Consider the following 17,932-nt stretch of genomic DNA (forward strand, 5'->3'; position numbering starts at 1 on the left):
TGATAGAGTATTCAAACATGGCTCGTCAAGAGGGAGGAAATTTTCAATACGCTTTGTCGCAGTTAAATTTTAAGGGATATTCAGAGCATAATCTGCTGAAATAGAAATATAAGCCATTGCCAAAAAGAAATTTTAAGCTTCACAGAAGAAATGAAAGTCCATGTAAAAGAATTGAATGAATTAGTTGGAACGTGACAGAAAAATCAAAGAAACAGTACATTTCACCAACATGTAGTAGTTACAGGACTTAAAAACTATTATACAATATATCAGTGTCCCGTTCTCCCAAAAATGGTCGCTCATTATGCTGAATTGCTGAACCTGAAAAAGCAACCACATTTTCCTAGAGACAATGCAAATATCAAACGTAACACAGCCCAACACGTTTGACAATCCATAAAATGTCACGTTTAAAGATCTACAAACCTTAAGGAAGAACTTTAAAACCATGATATTAGCTTTGTCACTCAACATAGAAAAGATTGACTTCTCTGTCCTCTAGATTTTATCATTGGAGAGCGAGAAACATCCAAGAAAACAGAGAACCACTAAAGACACCCTCTGATTAGGTTTTCTCCATATGTTAATCTTTTCAGCGAATTGGGTGATATTGAGTGATACCCCGCTTGGGTGGCAACTTCCTCAAAATGAAAAGGACCAAAGAAGAAGGCAATATTTCCACCAACTGCAGCAAAAATGGGAAAGAGGTAAGAGGACAAGTAGTTAAGAAATCAAGAAGAAGAAGAACAAACACCCTTTTTGATAAAGGTACCCTTGAGACCAGATGGGGAAAATTAAAATTATAATTACCAAACAAAAACAATTCAATTCCTTTCAAAAATGGACATCAGAACACCAATAAGCCATTCTTCATTAGAAAAATTTCAACCTGTGGTTGAAAAGTTGCTCAAGATATATCCCCTAATAATATGAATTGGAGGATTTGAAACAGCAATGATTTGACTATCCGATTTACCAATTCCCTTGCCACTTAGGTCTCAGGTAAAAGCAATCTTACCAAGAATCAAGGCTAACCTCAAACAACATGCTAGAAAGAGAAATTGAATTCAGTTAGGTTAATAAAAAAATGCACAGAATTTAGCAGTCAGACAAAGATCAGGTAGGAAATATGTCAGACTTTCAACACTGAGCTCAAAACAAGATTAATATGAACCCAAAATAGACCTAGATAAAGAAATGATAACTTGAATAGCACAACAATAAGCAAGAGTAGTGAGTATGGACTATGGCGACAAAAAAAGCCACAATATAAGATATTCAAAAAAACTCACCAGGTAATATATGAAGTTTAGAATGGGATGGTCCAAGACATCGAGGTCAGCAGCTTGATCAAAAGCATTAAAGCACATCTAACACAATAAGATTTGATCAAACTTATTTTAAAAACCAAGCAACAAGAATCACTGAGGTTTATAAGGAAAAAGGGACTAACCATAACACATCTGATAAGGAAACATGAAAAACATATGGTAGTCACGTAACCAACCTGCATTAAAAAAAGGTTAACAATGGGAAAAGGAAGGGTGGTAGAGAGGGGAAGACCCAGATAGATATAGGAAAATCTCCTTGTAAAACTGAATACCTCTTGCAGCTTCTTACGTCGACCTTTGGATTCAACAGGAAAGCGTTGCAGCATCAAGAAAAGTCTGTCATAGAACACACTCATAAAAGAGATACCAAAATGGATAGGGTAACGAGAGAATACTAAAGATGTATGCACATAATGCAAGTACACAAGATGACGTTTAAAATTTAATCTAAGAATATAAATAGTGCCTTAGTTGGCACATGACTGATAGTAATAGCAGAGTATGAACCCTAGACTCTTCTAGTGTGTTTTCTAGTAAATCCCCTTTTCATTTTCTTACTCATTCCCCAAACAGTCAAAGCTTCATCCTCGACAAATCCATTTGGAAATCTAAAGCCCCTTCTGAGGTCATACAACTCATATCTTTTGTTTGGAGTGCATCACTTCATAGTACCACACAAATTATTTTGCAAAATCATAGGCCTCACATTACTCTCTCCAAACATGTGCCATGTGCAACTTAGGCTCAAAAACCATAAGCCACTTATTTATGCAATGCAAAGTAGCTAATTTCTTCTGGAAAAATCATTTTGAGGTTATTGATGAGCAAAAGTGTCCTACTTCAGAGCTGTTAAAGGTTTTGGTCAAAAGAAAGGAAAATTTTTTTGGGTAGTGTGTTTTTTATGCAGTTATTTGGTGCTTTCGAGCAAAATGTGCTTATTTTTAAGGGTTTTCCTTGCTGTTAAATATGCTTTAGGATAATATTAATTTTTGGCTTCTCTGTTGTTTTGCATGAGGGTTACTATCAGGCGGCACTGCTGCATTCTTAACTACTTTCTACTTTCTAATTATTCAGTGTTGTTCCCTTCTTTTTCTAGTTTTAGAAGATACCTTATCCTCCCTCTCTTTCTCTTAAATAATTTTGTCCAAAAAAAAGGACAAAGAACAATTGTCACGCACAAACAAAATTACATTTCCTTTACACTTGGGTTGGAAGGCCTCTTCCAACATATAATAATAAAGATAAGTAAACCATCATTCTCACATGAAAATATTTTCATTGAATGATTTAGGGTTAGATGACATTTTGAATTGCACCCAGCAAACACAGGAGAAGAAAACAAAAATAGAGCAATATATAATGGTGAGATAATTCAACTATCTCTGCCCACAGATATGGTAGTTTTATCCGCTTACTAGGGACTAGTAACTACTGCAGAAAGTAGATACTACCATCCTGATATTAAATTTAATCTTCTTAGCACCACATCATATCACAAACAGAACCACAATAAGACTGTCAAAGGGCAGAATTGCTAATTTATTTATTTTTCTTTCCTCTAGTTGGAGATCTTGGTAACAATCATATATTCTACCACCTCCCAAAGCCAATAGGCAGCTAGAGTAAGAAAATCCAGAGAGGTTAGATCACACCCCAAAATATCGAAAGAAGGTATCAAGACACAAAGAACATGTTCAATTGGATTGAATGGTTTTTGACAGAATGGGAATGGAATGTGACTGAGAATGGGAATGGAATGGGAAGTAGTATCCAATCCTATGTTTAGTTTTGGAGTAGATAGGAATGTAATAATGACTCCATTGTATTCATATTTTGGAGTGTTAGAATTGATTTTATAGAATAAATAAATAAAATTTTAGGTGAAATGGAATAGGCATCTTTTCACTTTTATGATAAAATACTTATTCCTACAATAAGGGTTCTAGCTCATTCCCTTGGGAATAGGGCTTTTCATTCCCAACTGACAATGAAACACAAGAATTACTTATTCTAAGTTCCTATCCTCTTTCCCTTTCCATCTTAATTCACTCCCTGCAACCAAAGAAGTCCTAAGGAACGATTAAACTTTAATTGAAAATTATTCACTTGTGATGAAAAGGTTCACAAATCATATTAAAATTGATTGGTGTTTAGACATCATGAAATATAGAAGAGCAGACTAAATTATTTATAGATGAATTGAAATTTTAAACTAATATTGTTCCAAACAAGTTTTATACAGGAACCATTTAAAAATGAAAACAATCCTTTTATTATAGATTCCAAACACATACGCTTTAGACATGAATCAGTAGATCAAATAATTACAATGAAATATTTACATTGGATGAAAAGTGCAGATTCACACTAACAGCTCATGAGCTTACATTTTAGCTGCTATTTAGAATTATGACAGTTCAAGTTCATAAAAGAAAGGAATTTGAATACAGACATAAAACAATCAACAATATATATATATGTCTTTACAGTAGGGAAAGAAATGCGGGTGACATGCCCCCGTTCCGTCTCCAACCCGCCATAAAACTCGCCATTCCCCCAACTCACTTTTTAAAGTGGATTTAAAATCTCAACCTATCCTATTTTATGACAGATCAACCAGCCTATATTGAGAAATCAAGAAAGAGAGCCAAAGAGGGAGATTGAGTGAGATGTTTAACCCAAATTACCAAATTAAGCTTAATAAAAAAAGGTTAATCCGTTGGGCTGACCCGCCCCAACCTACTTTAACCCACCCTTAAGCGGGCAGTTTGGTGGGTTTGAATATGTAACCCAACCCGCCAAATTAGGAGGCTTGCGCGGATTGACCCAATGGGTCAAACCAGTTTACAATGACCATGTCTTTGCATTACATTAATTCCATTAAGTCCAGAAAGGCAACTAAGATTTGAAGAAATACCTCACATGGCTGCTATATCTAATGAGTTGATTTTTTTATTTTTTCTCCGCTTCAGACAAGTCACAATTCCTAATTTCATGAGTGCTATTCTGTTACCTGGATGCATTAATTTCATTCCATAATCCAAATTACATAAAATACAATTGAAAATTGAAATAGACAATTACCTCCCACCATAGAGAAGAAAGCCAAGGGCTGCAAACAAAGACACCCCTACATATATGCATAGCAAAACCTCATTAAAGTCATGATCAATTAAATCTGATAGTTAAACCTCCCCCTCAACCCCCCCCCCCCCCCACCAAAAAAAACAAAAAACAAAAAACAAATATAAAGGATACTCTAAGTCTCTAACAGACAAACCTGCAAAGAACATCTTAGACAGGATGACCAGAACTCTGATAGGTTTCCACCATAATATCAACCACAGCGCAATCTGAAACACATTAAACAAAGAAAAATAAGTGTTTACCAAAAAAAAGAAAAGAAAGAGTAATCAACAAATTCAAAACTAGTAAACAAGAAAGCAGCAGCAATTTACAACTTTGAATAGATATAACAAACAACAGATCGGATGCCACGGATATACTAATAATAAAGGTCAATGACTCAATAGTTAAACATCATTTTGTGGATAATAATCATAAAAGACAGAAGCACATATTTAATATTATTTTAATTAATCCTGTTAATGAATAGTAAGAATTTCTTTAGATTATCTTTCTTGATTGTTTCCTTAATTAGTTTGTTAGTTTTATTGTTAGTGGACTCAGACTAGTACTAGTACTTGACCTAATCATTAGTATAAATATGAGTATTAGGTTGAGATATTAGAACATATTACATCTATGAATATGAGCATACATATTCCTTCTTCTCTTACCCCTAAACCTATAATTCTTTTACGGATCCCAAAATATGCGGTAAAAGGGAACTGCCATTAAGTTTACACCTTTCAGTTACAAGAATCAGGAAATCAACTCTGTCTATGTATGTTTAGATAGTCCAATTAACTTTGACTTCCACCACTATTGCTATGCCGATATTAGAACCACTATTGTATGTTGTATCGATGAGGCGGCTAGGTCATGCATCTATCATATAATTAAAATCATCTCCAAGTCATCACATTATACCAATAGCTGACTTGCCAAATCTTGCGACTAGAATCGCGAATTGTACAATTCTAACAACTATGGCTTGATTGTATTGAGTGACAGTCAATTCTAGTTTCTAACTAAGCTAATATATACAAGATGAAAATGGAAACAAGGTGCATGCAACATCCATGGCCTCAAAACAGAATTTCAACCTACTGCGGCGACCACAGGTGAAGTCATGGGCAAGATTTTTCACCTGAATAACATAAACCACAGCATTAATTGTATAGAAACTTGGTCTAAGACCATCGGTAGATACAGCTCGTGCCTGCAAAACATTTAACATCAAAATGATAATCACACCATCAAAATAACAAAATCTAATGACATTTAAAAAGAGAGAGTGTGTGTGTACATGCACCACAAAATTTAAACTTGCCTGGTAATAAATCTCAGCCCAGAACAGGACCAAAAGCGCATAAGTTGTAAAGAAAGCAAGACTAGGCATGTCAAGTAAGATATGTTGGACAATCTACACACAGGAAGTCTAACCATTAGATGCTATGTGATTATAAAAGGTATTTTATTATGGAATTGGAAAACAGCTAAAAAAAAATCCATTCCTACCTCTGGCTGTAACTTCTGCACATTTCGACGGAAGATGAAAACAAAACATCGAACTGCAAAACCACAAAGAGCAAGCATTACTCAATAAAAATGCTAAAGCCGTATAAACAATTATCAAACAAATACAAAATAGATTCAAAAATTAAAGAAAAAGAAGATTGAATGATACAAACCCCCATTCACCAAAAAATTGAGAAAGTGAAAGACCTTCTGCGTGGTCCAACCATATTCCGGCACTCTCAATTGTATTCGAACTAGTTGAACCTAAAATAATTTTAAAAACAAATAAACAATGTCATTAAAAGAAAACCCTAACCGAGCTCGAATCTCAAATTTTACAGAGAAAGAAGAGCGGAGCGTTGAAATCACGCAGGCAAACAGAGAAAGACGTTGAAATCGTTAGATAGAATACCAAAGCGATGGCGGCTACGATTCCGTAGAGGGCGGCGAGGACGTGGAAGATGAGATCCTGCCAGACCGGAGAGTTGTTGATATCCCGCCACCAGTTAGAGGATTCTGTGAAGCGAAGGGTTGCCCCGGCCACCGCCGCCATCACATCCACCGGCACGCCTCTGGCCACCATGGATGGAATCTTCACGAAACGGAAGCGTGTTCAATGAATGTTCCTGAAGAATGAAGAAACAAACAATATCTAATTCTAAAGTGTTTGTAATTATTGCTTTGTTAAGAATATTCAATTTATTTATTTATTTATTTGGTTTTTTTAATTTTTTGTTTGTTTGGGTTTTTAAGTTTTATGGCCGGCGAGAGCAAAATAATTTGAGACGGAGAGGGAGAGAGAGAGAGAATGAGAATGATGGAATGGTGACCGGAGATAAGCGGTTTGTCGTTAGTGACAGTGGAGAAATTAAAATCCAAACGCGATGGAAACACGTATCTTTTTAACTTATAGCTTATTTAGTATTTCCTATTTTATTGACTTCCCGATCACAAACACGTGCCTAGCTTCATTTATGTAACATGAGTTTTGTAACTTTTCTTTTTTTTAGTTACCCTACCTTAATTACCTCCTTGAGGCGAGTTGGCTCCCTCCGATATCCCTACAAGCTTTGACTCTTTGAGCCGGCTATGAGACTAATCCAGAGTGCGGGGGAGCAGTGATGGCTAAAGGTTCAGCCCCCTCCCTAAAAATGTATTCAGCAGGAATCGAACATATAGTTTTGTTCTTTTCTAATGTGCCTCCGCTAGGTACAACTTTTTTTTTTATACATCGGTGGAATTGAGCACAAAAATTTATTATTTTTATTAATTATTAAAAAGTATTTAATATTCTTTTTGGCAGATTACATTTTTCTATTTAATATTTTTTATAAAAAATTACGTTATTATTTTCTAGATATGACAATTCATGTTGACGAGATGTTATCCAAATTTTAATAAATATTTGTGTCAAAATCATCTACACTAACTTGCTAATATAAGTAGTGTATGTTTCTTTCGCTAGACGTATGACATGCATGAATAATTTTAAATTAATAAATAAAAAATAAATCCCGAACAGAAAAAAAATATATATAGGTTTTTCTGTCTCAATTTTTAAGTTTCAACGTGAACACAAAAATCCCGAACCATGTTAACATATATTATGGACCACCTATATTCTAATATTATTTTTTTAAGGATTTCCTTTAATTACACCCGATATTGTCTTAGTTTGCATGCACTGATACTCCTTTTATAAGATGGAATTTATTGTTGCTTAGTGATGTGTGAAATGTTTTTTTTGGCATCTCAAATACTACAGAAGTCATTGTACACGATGAGGAAGCTGTGGCAGTTGAGATCAACATGATAGTGACGGAGTCAAAGTGAGCTTCAAGCACTTCCAGAATTTAACATCCCACACGCTAGCTATCTTATCAAAGGAGATGTTGGACATAGAAGTTGCATTTGGCTTCTGGATTTGTAGAGAGTCAAACAGGCTCTGAGTAACAAATAATTAAAACTAGGTTTGAATTATATTTATGGGAAATCATTGTCTCATTCTACATGAGATAATTATCTCACGTTTCTCTCACATAAAAAGTTATGACATCATTTTTTTCTTTTTTCTTTTTTTAATGGATGGTGAGCTCCACCATATTATGTATCTATAGTAGGAGATACTTATCTCCTACAACTTGAAAAAAATAGAACCCTATATTTATTTAACAATGTGTATTTGAACAATAAAAATACATATGTTTAGCTTATTATTTATTCTATGGACAATGGCAACTCATTTGCATGTGTTACGTGGTCCCACTAATATTTTTCAATCTATGCAACACTTGTGTGCCTTTCTGGCGGTTCAGCTTTTCCTCCAAACTCATCAATCATCAACCTTCAGAAATTCTTCACACATTATTCCTGTTAATGCCATTTGTCAATCAATCTGGCTTTTTTTTTTGGGGGGGAGTGGAAACTCTTTAAGTTAATGAAGGAGTAGGTTTCATTAAAACGGTGGAAATTTACCAAGTTTGAGAAGAACAAGCCAACTTTCTCTCATCTCCTATTTCCTATCGGAGGAAGAGACTGTTTATGGCTTTATGCTAATTGTTATATCTAGAAAAAGAGCTTTTGGCGTTAAAACTTACGCCGTATTTGATTTGTTTCATATTTTTATTTTCAATTAACATATTTTTACAAAATCTTGAAAATAAGAAACAATAAAAATAATGTAATTTTTTTCTTTTAGTAAAAATGTATCTATTGAATATTAAAAAAAAAATCTGCTTTTCAAATTTAAAATTGATATTAATTTGATGCTTGCTGGTTGCTGCACTTGTTTTGATATTGTGATTAAAAAATTTCTCTTTCCACTACTCCATAATTACAGAGAAGGGAAGGAGATTGCAGATTGGGATTTGATTCATTAATGACGAAAGGAAAAATTCTGGAGCTTTTCTTTTCAGAAAGAGTAAGGAAGAAAGCCTGACTTGATGGCTCAATGATGATGATGCTTCGGAGGAGAGGCATACGAGGACAGTGAGCAAATTTTTAAATTTTGAATTTTATCTGTATAAAACAAAAAACAGATTTTTATATTTAATCATATATATCACGTCAGTTAAAATTTTTATTATAATAAATATTTAATAAGTTAAATTATTTTAATAATATATAATAGGATAATGGTATAAATAAATCATATTACATCTTAATATTGTTACATTAATGACAAATTGTAAAAGAAACTTTTGACATATCATGTATCTTTCTTAAGTGCAGTTGAGTTTCTTTTAAAAAAGAAAAAAGAAAAGGCCAAGATCATTTTTTTTTACCAAGCTCCAAGAAAGGAGACCAAACATTTTCACTTCATGTACATTGTTTCCAAGCACTGGAAGCCTGGAACAGCCCTCAAATACTCAGTTTCTAATATTTATCCCAACGTGAGGTCCAGATCATGAAAGTAGCACAACCATGACTTGCCTTTTATGATTAGGCACTGAAATTAAAATCCCTAGTTAGTATTAAATTCCTTTGCAATTTAATATGACTAGCTGAGAGTGGATAATAAAAAAAAATAATGTAAAACTTGACGAGAAGAAAATATCAATTACCAAGGCAGCTAGTCAGAAAATTCATCCTCAGAAGCCGGAATTCTACGAAAGCGAGCAAAGGACCGAGCATCAGGATGTAAATTTTTTTCTGGCAATATCGATCTCTTCCGTTTAATCGAAAAACCACATCCAGAAACTGAATCATATAAGCCTCCCATGCTCATTTCCTTTCTAGTGTTAGCACTTTCATTCAGAAAGCTGCAAAATAACCCCCTATTAATATCGATTAAAATCAATTCAGAAACAATCACTTCATTACCTGCTCTCGACAAGATATTCAAAGCAGATGCTAAAATAAATGTATAACATGTGATTTGCCACTTTATCTTATGGTTAGCTAGGCTGGTCCTAATATTATTTGATGAACAATAATATTTTTATAATAAGGATTTAATGTTTTTCATGTTGTCGGAGATAAAATTATCTCCTATAAAAGCATAAAAATATATAGAGCTCATATAAGGAGAAGAGAGAGAAAAAGAAAATGAGTCCCACACATTTTTATGCATGTGTAAAAAATAATTTTACTCTTAATATATGAGATATATTAAACCCGTGATAAAGTCAAAACCCCCTGTCATATACCAACTCTTCCAAAGCTTAAATTAGTCACATGAATATGAACACACACATCCTCAAATAAGAGTTCTTTCCTTCTTTGTGGTCGGAGCCAAGCTCGAATCCGGATTAGTCGGCGCTGTTGGCGATTGAATACCGAATAGTTTATACCAAAAAAATTAAAGTTGCATGGACAATGTACATCCTCACCCTATTTTGAGCTGAAATTTAACTTCTTTATTTATTTAGGAGAATAAGGGTAGTAAGGATCAAACACTAAACCACAAGATCATAGAGGCCTTGACACCATATCATGAACCAATTCTCCCAAATGCATAAGCTATTGCCTAAAAGCACATAAATTTGTCAATCATATTATTCCCTCTTAAGATGACACCAGTGCTTATTGGTTTGGACTTTCTTTCAAGCTAAAGTATTCTACTCTCCAGCAAAATAATTTTGACATTATAAGTAACTTCAATAACAATATTTCACTGCGGGTAGGACTGGTCAGCAATCATCTTTATCTGGAATATTAGACCAAATCATTCCAGGAAAACAAAAAAAGAGATTAGCAAAATATAAAAAAAATTCACAATTTTTCTTTTCTAGTCAAGTCTTTTTGTAAAATTGTAAACTTGTTAAAAGAAATACCAATTGAAATATATACTGTTAAAAAAATTTATTTGAAAAGGGAAAATATGACAAATACTATATACATTTAAAGAATGGTTACTTGCAATCAAGAACAGTCATACCGTTGTCGAATTATTTTAAAGGCTTCTTTTGTAGCATATGGCAGCCCAGTCTTTGGATCCCGGTACCTACATTATCCCAGAGAGAATTTCTTAACAAAATAGACTAAGGAAAATCTTTCAAGTGATCTACTGATAATGAATTACAGCTACAGTAACGGTTAGAGTCCACATTTTCCAGGGTGAGTTAAGCATGATGCAATTTGAAAATCAAAACAAGAATCAACTGGGGTTCTAATAAGAAAGAAAGCGTGAAGCTGTTTGGGCAGTAAATCAGGTCTGGGCAGAAAAGAAAATCAACCAGATGTTCAGAAGATGAACAAACATGTAACCTAGGATCATGCCTAAAGTTTGATTACAACAAACAAACAAGAAGAAAGCAATTTAATACATAATTCATTAAACTGATTATTCCATGCAAGGAAAGCATCATCAAACTTTAAAATCTTATCCTACAAAGATTAGGAATAAAATCTTAATCCTATAAGACTTCGACTTCCCACCACCACACAACCCATAAGTCCTAATAAAATCTAAATAACATGAATACAAGCTCAAACGCAATTCAGAACCAAGGACAGCAAAATTAGAAAAGAAAACCCTAAGATGAAAGATGTAAAATTACTTAACAGTGACAGCTTACTAATACTAAATGACACTAAGTAATTTATAGTAAAATATCAGACATCAAAGAAAGTAATATACGCTTGGACTGAGTAAAGAATATAGATGGTGTCATAGTTCTTTTCTTTTTGTGGTACAAGGAGTCATAGTTCTTTTATTCATGATCATAATGAACAATAGACGAAATCATCAGAGAAAACCTACATAAAATCACCCTTCACAATGTCCTAACACCTCTAATAAAAGAACATGGTGAAACCATCTGAAATATGAGCATCTTGATCCACACCCTGCATAGTCCTCCTGATCTTCTCCTCAAAAGGTCTCACCAGGTATTTATCCTTAGTGAACAGCTAAGGTTTCCAATCAAAAGAAACTCATAAAACCTAGTCACTTGGTCGACACTAGAGCTAGAATCTCTTGAACAACCTCCAAACCTCGATCTATCCTAGTTCATACTCTTCAACTAATAACACTCGCCACTCTAGTAAAGATACTAGGTTGATATCCCCTCCTTGGCCCCATTTATCCCTATATTAATTCGGCCACCTAATGTTTTTTCCAAAATATGATGAGACAATTTGTTAATAGAGAGAGAAAACAGAAGGAATACAACCAAGGAGTGGGATAGGATATCCCTTAAAGGAACCATGGGCAGAAGAAACATCAGAAGCATCATACTAATGGTCTAACATTGACTTTATATGGTCCAACCGTGATTTGTGCAACGAATACAAATTAAATGAATGATCACGATATGCATCCACTTCAAATGCCTTTTTTTCTTCTTCTTCTCGTTTTGGTATAAACCCACTGTTAATGCCTGACTCATGTTATTGCCAAATGCTCTGCATTTTGTACCGGACAACCCTATCCACAGAAAAACAAATTCTAAAGCAAGGTTTCAATTAGCATTTCGCCATTTCCCATATACATCAAATTTTAAATGACTTTCAAATCCTCAATCTATAATATCATTTCGTCTAGGTAAATGTCTTATCGAGGATAAATCACAAACAAAGGAAACCAGAAACTACATTCATATGCACATTAAATATAGTAGGGAACAAAAAAGGGAAAAAAAAAAACAATTATCAAGCAATTCCAAATTGCAGACATATGCCTCTCTCATCCCAACCAGGATGGTAAAGAATTAAGCAGTAACCACCAAATTGGTGAATGAGTTCTTACTTGGCAGGCAAACCAGTAATCGTGCAAACAGGTTGTTCTGGATCTGAAAAGAAATATAAATAAAATCATATAAGTAAAAGAACACTTGTAAAATAATGTTATTTTGAGCAATGTTTTGCTTGATTATCAGAACAGAAGGTTAAAACGCACACTTAATTGAAGCTTTTTCTTCATTTGACAGTCCAAGGTCAAACCAAACAAATGAGAAAGCATACACACGTAATTCTTTTTCTTTTTGCTTTATTTAATTTAACTGAGGGCAAACTGAAGTAGTGGTAAAACTGTTCTTTTGTGATTGAAAAGTCATAGTTTCGAATCCGAAAAACAACCTCTTAGCAAATATGCAAAGGTAAGGCTATGTACAAGGATGAGGAGTGGTTTTTGTTTTTTTTGTTTTAATTTAACTGCAATATATTTCAGATCTTATAGATAGCATATTTTAGTTCTTTATTATTGAGATTGTAAAGGAAGTAAAACCACACAAATATCTATATTGGAGCCAATCTTCTTAAATGGCCCTTTTTTCTATGGAATCAGGGCACTCTTGGTATGTTGTCATTAATACAACAGCAGCCAAGCCTTATTCCTGCTAGGGGGGCAAGCTATATAGAATAAAGCTCGGCATTGAGCTCAATCATGAATAATATATTCACGAAACTTATATATTCATTGAGCTGGGTAATACTTCTTAGTAGTTCTCAAGTCTGATCATGCCTTTTTAGGTCTGTAGAGAATCTGCTCAAATGCCTCATCCATCTTCAATGGTTGCCCATCATATCCTATATAGAAGCCACTCCAACTTTCTCCCTTATGAATTCCTTCCTAATCGCAGAGTGCGATTGGATGGGCTTTTTTCTGAAAGAAGTTGCTCATTTTCAAAAAAAAAAAAAAGTTCTTTTATGCGTTTGGATACGAACTTTAAAAAAAGTTAAAGTGTTAACTTTTTTTATAAGTCAGAATTCCTTACTTACGAAAAAAGAAAAATCCAAAAGTCAAATAATTTTTTTAAAATTCAATTTTATCCCAACTCCACTCCAACTACTCCACCCCATTACCATCACTCACGTATCCTTTTTTAGTAATTTTATATATAAAAAGTGCTTATTAATTTTAACATTCAAATAAATCTTTTATTTAAAAGTACTTTCTATGTATTCCATCCAAACTTTTAAAAAAGGTCATTCTAAAAAAAGCAAATCATAAAAAGTCCTTTTTTGAAAAATTCATCCAAACTAGCTCCTATTCATCTTGGTACGCCCACTCAGCCATAGATTCATTCTCATTTCTGTGACCTTCATCTTAGCTCATGATTGCAGCTTATCGCCCAGTATTCTGATCCATACAACACTGCAGGTATCTACAGTTTGGTAAAGCCTTCTTTTCCGTGTAAGGCATTTGAAGGTCAAGCAAACACCTAAAGCATTTATCTTCTTCATGATTGTCAAACTTGCAAAAGTTAATTCATAGAATCATACGAGTTTATAATTCTAGGAAGGGAAATCAAGTTAACTCGCTTACTGTTACCGACCAAGAAAGATTGCAAACCAAATCACAGAACAGGAGGCAAGAAGAATACCAAGAAAACACTAGGATTTCTATTAATATAGGTCAAAGAGTTTACAAGGTTCAGACACTTTCAAGGGGAACACCCCTTCACACCTACTGAGCACTCTCAGTGGTCAATCAGAAGTTTTACAATTGAATGACCACAAAAGACAACTTCCTCTGTTTTTATACACACATAAAAACACAGACTATTACTAATTACACTTTGACTTTTTCCTAACTAACTCTTTTTGTCTCCTTCGAAACACTTTCCATGCTTTAGGCTCACTTGAATTATCCCCCCTAGCCACATCCGTAACACTTACAAACTTGTTTCTTCATAGACTCGGGTGGACACAAGCAGAATCAGTCAAACTCAGCAAAAAATACGAGTCTAGCTGCAAGTGGACAAGTCTAAAAGTGGATCTAATCTAATGTCTGCCCCAAATTGCCCTAAACTACCTGCCAAAACGAAGGGGACCCGAGTAAGTTTATGGACACTCTATTAGTTTATGTAGACTCATGAGTTTGACAACCTTGCTCTATTTCATCCGTCCTGTGCGGATACCATGTGTGACATTGCTATTAATCCCTCTATCTTTGTATAAGATAGAACCTAATTATCTAAAACATTCGGTTGTGGGTACTTCTTCATCTTGAATTCATAGTACACTATCATCAACTCTCCTTTCCCTATCAAAATTAAATTCCACATATTTTGTCTTTGAGCTACTCAAATGAAATCCCTTGGTCTCCAAAGCATTTCTGCGCAACTTCAACTTAGCATTTACTATATCCGCCCTCTGTTTTACTATATCATTAGTCTAATCCACCAAAAAGCATTCACCAAGGCCCTTCATCTCGAATATGTTCAATGAGTATTATGAGTTTGTCCATTACAACAATGAAAGGTACAGGTTCAAATTCAAACCATGGTGCAAGCCATATGTTGTAATTAATTAAATTAAATTAAATTAAGAAAAAATCAACTAACAGGCCAAAGAAATGTTGCGTGGAAAGAAATGCTATAGCAGTTTCTCTCGGAATTAAATTACACAAATTATAAAATTTATGGATAAAGAAACAGATTATATAATATTTTTCAACATAAAAATGAACCAAATTGTCAATCTCCTTTACACTAATAGTGGCAGCATAAGACGGACTTACATTGTACAGACGTTGTGGCAATTTTTGAGTGAAATGATGACCCTTTAGTGAACTCTAAATACGAACAACCTGGAAAAATTAACAGATTGCTATATGTAAAATGACAACAACCAATATTTACCAAATCAAAAGCATGTAAAATGTTGTAGTGTCCAAAAAGACAGTATCATTATGCATTCAAAACTCTAACCATTTTGTGAAATGTATCGTATTTGTGGACCATTATAGACAGTTTTATGCACAATAGCTCTTCTCTTAACTTCTTCCTCTCTAGCTAAAACACGCTCCAAATTTCGCAAGTTCATAATTTCTGCAAAATCAAAATTAAAATTGAAATTGTGAAGGACCTTTAGAAGTTCAATTCAAGCTAGCAAACAAAGTAATCATCGGTAGATGTTAAATGATATAATCTCGACCTGTTTGAGCAGCTTCTAAAAGCATCTCCTCCTGGGTCATTTTCTTCTCCTCACCTTCTTTTTTCCTTTTGACTGGCTGGGGGGAAAAAGTAAAGATCATTTCCAAACCAGGATCACCAAATCGGTAAGATGAATAATGAAACTCAGTGACCAAGGTTACAGGCCAGGTAGTTATAAAAAGGCAACCTAGTGCTATAAAGTTGTCACTATGCACACGTCCAGGGAAGGATCCAACTCATTGTGTAGGTCTATAATAGGCAGCCTTTCGTGTAAGATGCTGATTACATAATTCAGACCTCTAGGTCACATGGCAACAACACCAACCATTGTGCCAAAGCTCCCTTCATGGTAGTTATAGTACTAGAAACTTGTATTATATAAACACCAAACCATTGAACATATTTTATCATAGTTACATGACATCCCATATAACTTAAAGAAATGTCAATAGTAACACCATTACTAAGGTTGAGCAAATTATCAAATACACAAAACACAAATACAACCACTAAGAAACAGAGTAGAGTAGTGGGGGGACCTTGATGGTTGCTTGGAGTGCTGCACGCATGGCATCTCTCTCGGCTTGGCGAACAATAACGGAAGTCCTTGTGGACTTCCTGACCATTCTCTCGCCAGCATCATCGTGATGGTGTTCCTCAGCAACGGGTTTATCATCATCATCATTGGGAGAATTTTCCAATTTAGATAAGACCTTCTTCTTTTTCTTCTTCTTGGCTAGCGTCTTCCCAGGAAATATTAGGCGCTTCTTTTTAGGTATCCTTTCATCGGCGTCGTCGTTTTGAGGTTCTTCGTCAGGTTGAGGCTCCTGAGAAGTGTGGATTAGAGGAAGTGTTTATAATAATGAGAGAGAGAGAGAGAGAGAGAGTAAGATACATACATCTTCATCGAAGTCGGAGTCGAAATCATCGGCGATCTCAGGCTCCTCTTGATAGTTATCATCGTTCTCTTCGTCTTTGAGAGCATCTTGGCTCCAGAACAAATCGTCCTCTTGGAGTTCTTCGTCGAGGAGTTTCGTTAGCCTTTTGCCCCTCGTCGCTCGCGATGCACGATCCAGCTCCACTGCCCCTCTCTCCTCTGTCATCTCGCCGTCTCTGTTTACGGAGGGAACAATCTCAAGCCCTTCGTTATTTTAGTGTTTTTTTTGGTTCAGTTTGTTATTTAAAATGAGATAATTTATGTTATTTTCGGAGAGAAATAGACACAGAACAATAGAAATTATTAGAGAAAAAAAGTGAGTAATTTTTTTAATTTAAAATTTAAATGAAAATTTTTTATGCGTCTGTCTCTTTTTTCAAATGACATAATCTTATATTATTTAAAATGACAAATATTTTTTCTTTTTTCTGTATTTTAAATCTGGGAAGAGTGTATGTCCAAAACACCGATGTTTTGCAATTTGGTATTAGAAATAAAAGATTTTAAAATTTTATTTTATTCTTATATCATGATTTTTATTGAAATATATTTTATTTTTAATCTTAAACTCATTTTAAGTTACAGTTTAAATATTTTATAATAATTTTAAATTTTAGGGCTCCATCTCCATAATTCTCTTATCAAAGATAAAGTTTGCCTAATTCTATCTATGAATTTAGAAATTAAGAGCTTGAATAACATATTTTATTTCTCTTTCTTCAAAATATTATTCATATTTATCGGTATATCTTTTCTTCTCCCTTTATTTTGTGGACCAAAATCAAAACGCCACGTTTTGAGTAAAATAATATAGCTAGTTCTATTTGTACGAGGAGTTCTACAAACTGAGCTAGTAGGACTCGTACTTAGGAACAAATATTTTGGTGCAACTTTCACACATAATTTCAGTGTGATGACAATTAATTGGGTAAAGTGTGTGTCATTTTAAAGGATATAAAGTTGTGTCATTTTAAGAGAGAGAAAGAGATAGATAAAGGAAGAGAGAGAGTTGATAAAAAAAATAAAGGTCTGCATCCCATCTTTTTGTGAGAGTGAAAAAATATAAATTATATCATTTAATAAAATAAACACTTTTTCAAGATATGATTCTGTACAAACATTTATGATCCCAGGACTTGCTTATATTTTGTAATAAAAATATGGGTTCTCTTTTTGTCATTTGACATGACAAGAGCACT

The 17,932-nt window shown here is 34.1% G+C and overlaps 2 protein-coding genes across 2 annotated transcripts; both read right to left on the reverse strand.

The window, feature by feature from the left end:
- Window positions 1-312: 312 nt before the first annotated feature.
- Window positions 313-6,836, reverse strand: LOC133288673 (tobamovirus multiplication protein 3). The gene is made up of 11 exons (XM_061486490.1): window positions 6,388-6,836; window positions 6,149-6,239; window positions 5,976-6,028; window positions 5,788-5,880; window positions 5,605-5,676; window positions 4,612-4,684; window positions 4,416-4,461; window positions 1,604-1,667; window positions 1,454-1,507; window positions 1,293-1,370; window positions 313-685 (listed from the first exon to the last, which is right to left on the reverse strand). Exons 1-11 carry the CDS (start codon window positions 6,556-6,558, stop codon window positions 593-595), a joined length of 888 nt encoding a protein of 295 aa, XP_061342474.1. The 5' UTR covers window positions 6,559-6,836; the 3' UTR covers window positions 313-592.
- Window positions 6,837-9,097: 2,261 nt separating this feature from the next.
- On the reverse strand, window positions 9,098-16,930 carry LOC133288672 (SWR1 complex subunit 2). Its single transcript, XM_061486489.1, has 9 exons — window positions 16,696-16,930; window positions 16,336-16,623; window positions 15,798-15,873; window positions 15,572-15,691; window positions 15,382-15,450; window positions 12,667-12,709; window positions 10,855-10,920; window positions 9,539-9,736; window positions 9,098-9,423 (listed from the first exon to the last, which is right to left on the reverse strand). The coding sequence occupies exons 1-8, from the start codon at window positions 16,897-16,899 to the stop codon at window positions 9,547-9,549; spliced, it is 1,056 nt and encodes a 351-aa protein (XP_061342473.1). The 5' UTR covers window positions 16,900-16,930; the 3' UTR covers window positions 9,098-9,423; window positions 9,539-9,546.
- Window positions 16,931-17,932: the final 1,002 nt, after the last annotated feature.

Source organism: Gastrolobium bilobum, unplaced genomic scaffold, assembly GCF_033153095.1.
Source record: "Gastrolobium bilobum isolate Gb01-03AN ecotype WA unplaced genomic scaffold, APGP_CSIRO_Gbil_v1 utg12205, whole genome shotgun sequence".
Lineage (NCBI taxonomy): Eukaryota > Viridiplantae > Streptophyta > Magnoliopsida > Fabales > Fabaceae > Gastrolobium > Gastrolobium bilobum.

Excerpts from the sequence above, each read along its gene's own strand:
- LOC133288673 (XM_061486490.1), bottom strand. The coding sequence starts at position 6,558 with ATGGTGGCCAGAGGCGTGCCGGTGGATGTGATGGCGGCGGTGGCCGGG. Across the intron at positions 4,685-5,604 it reads CTGTGGTTTATGTTATTCAG|ATTGCGCTGTGGTTGATATT; the intron begins GTGAAAAATCTT and ends AATGTGTTTCAG. Across the intron at positions 1,508-1,603 it reads GACGTAAGAAGCTGCAAGAG|GTTGGTTACGTGACTACCAT; the intron begins GTATTCAGTTTT and ends TTTTTAATGCAG.
- LOC133288672 (XM_061486489.1), bottom strand. The coding sequence starts at position 16,899 with ATGACAGAGGAGAGAGGGGCAGTGGAGCTGGATCGTGCATCGCGAGCG. Across the intron at positions 16,624-16,695 it reads ACTCCGACTTCGATGAAGAT|GAGCCTCAACCTGACGAAGA; the intron begins GTATGTATCTTA and ends CACACTTCTCAG. Across the intron at positions 15,692-15,797 it reads TTTAGAAGCTGCTCAAACAG|AAATTATGAACTTGCGAAAT; the intron begins GTCGAGATTATA and ends TTGATTTTGCAG.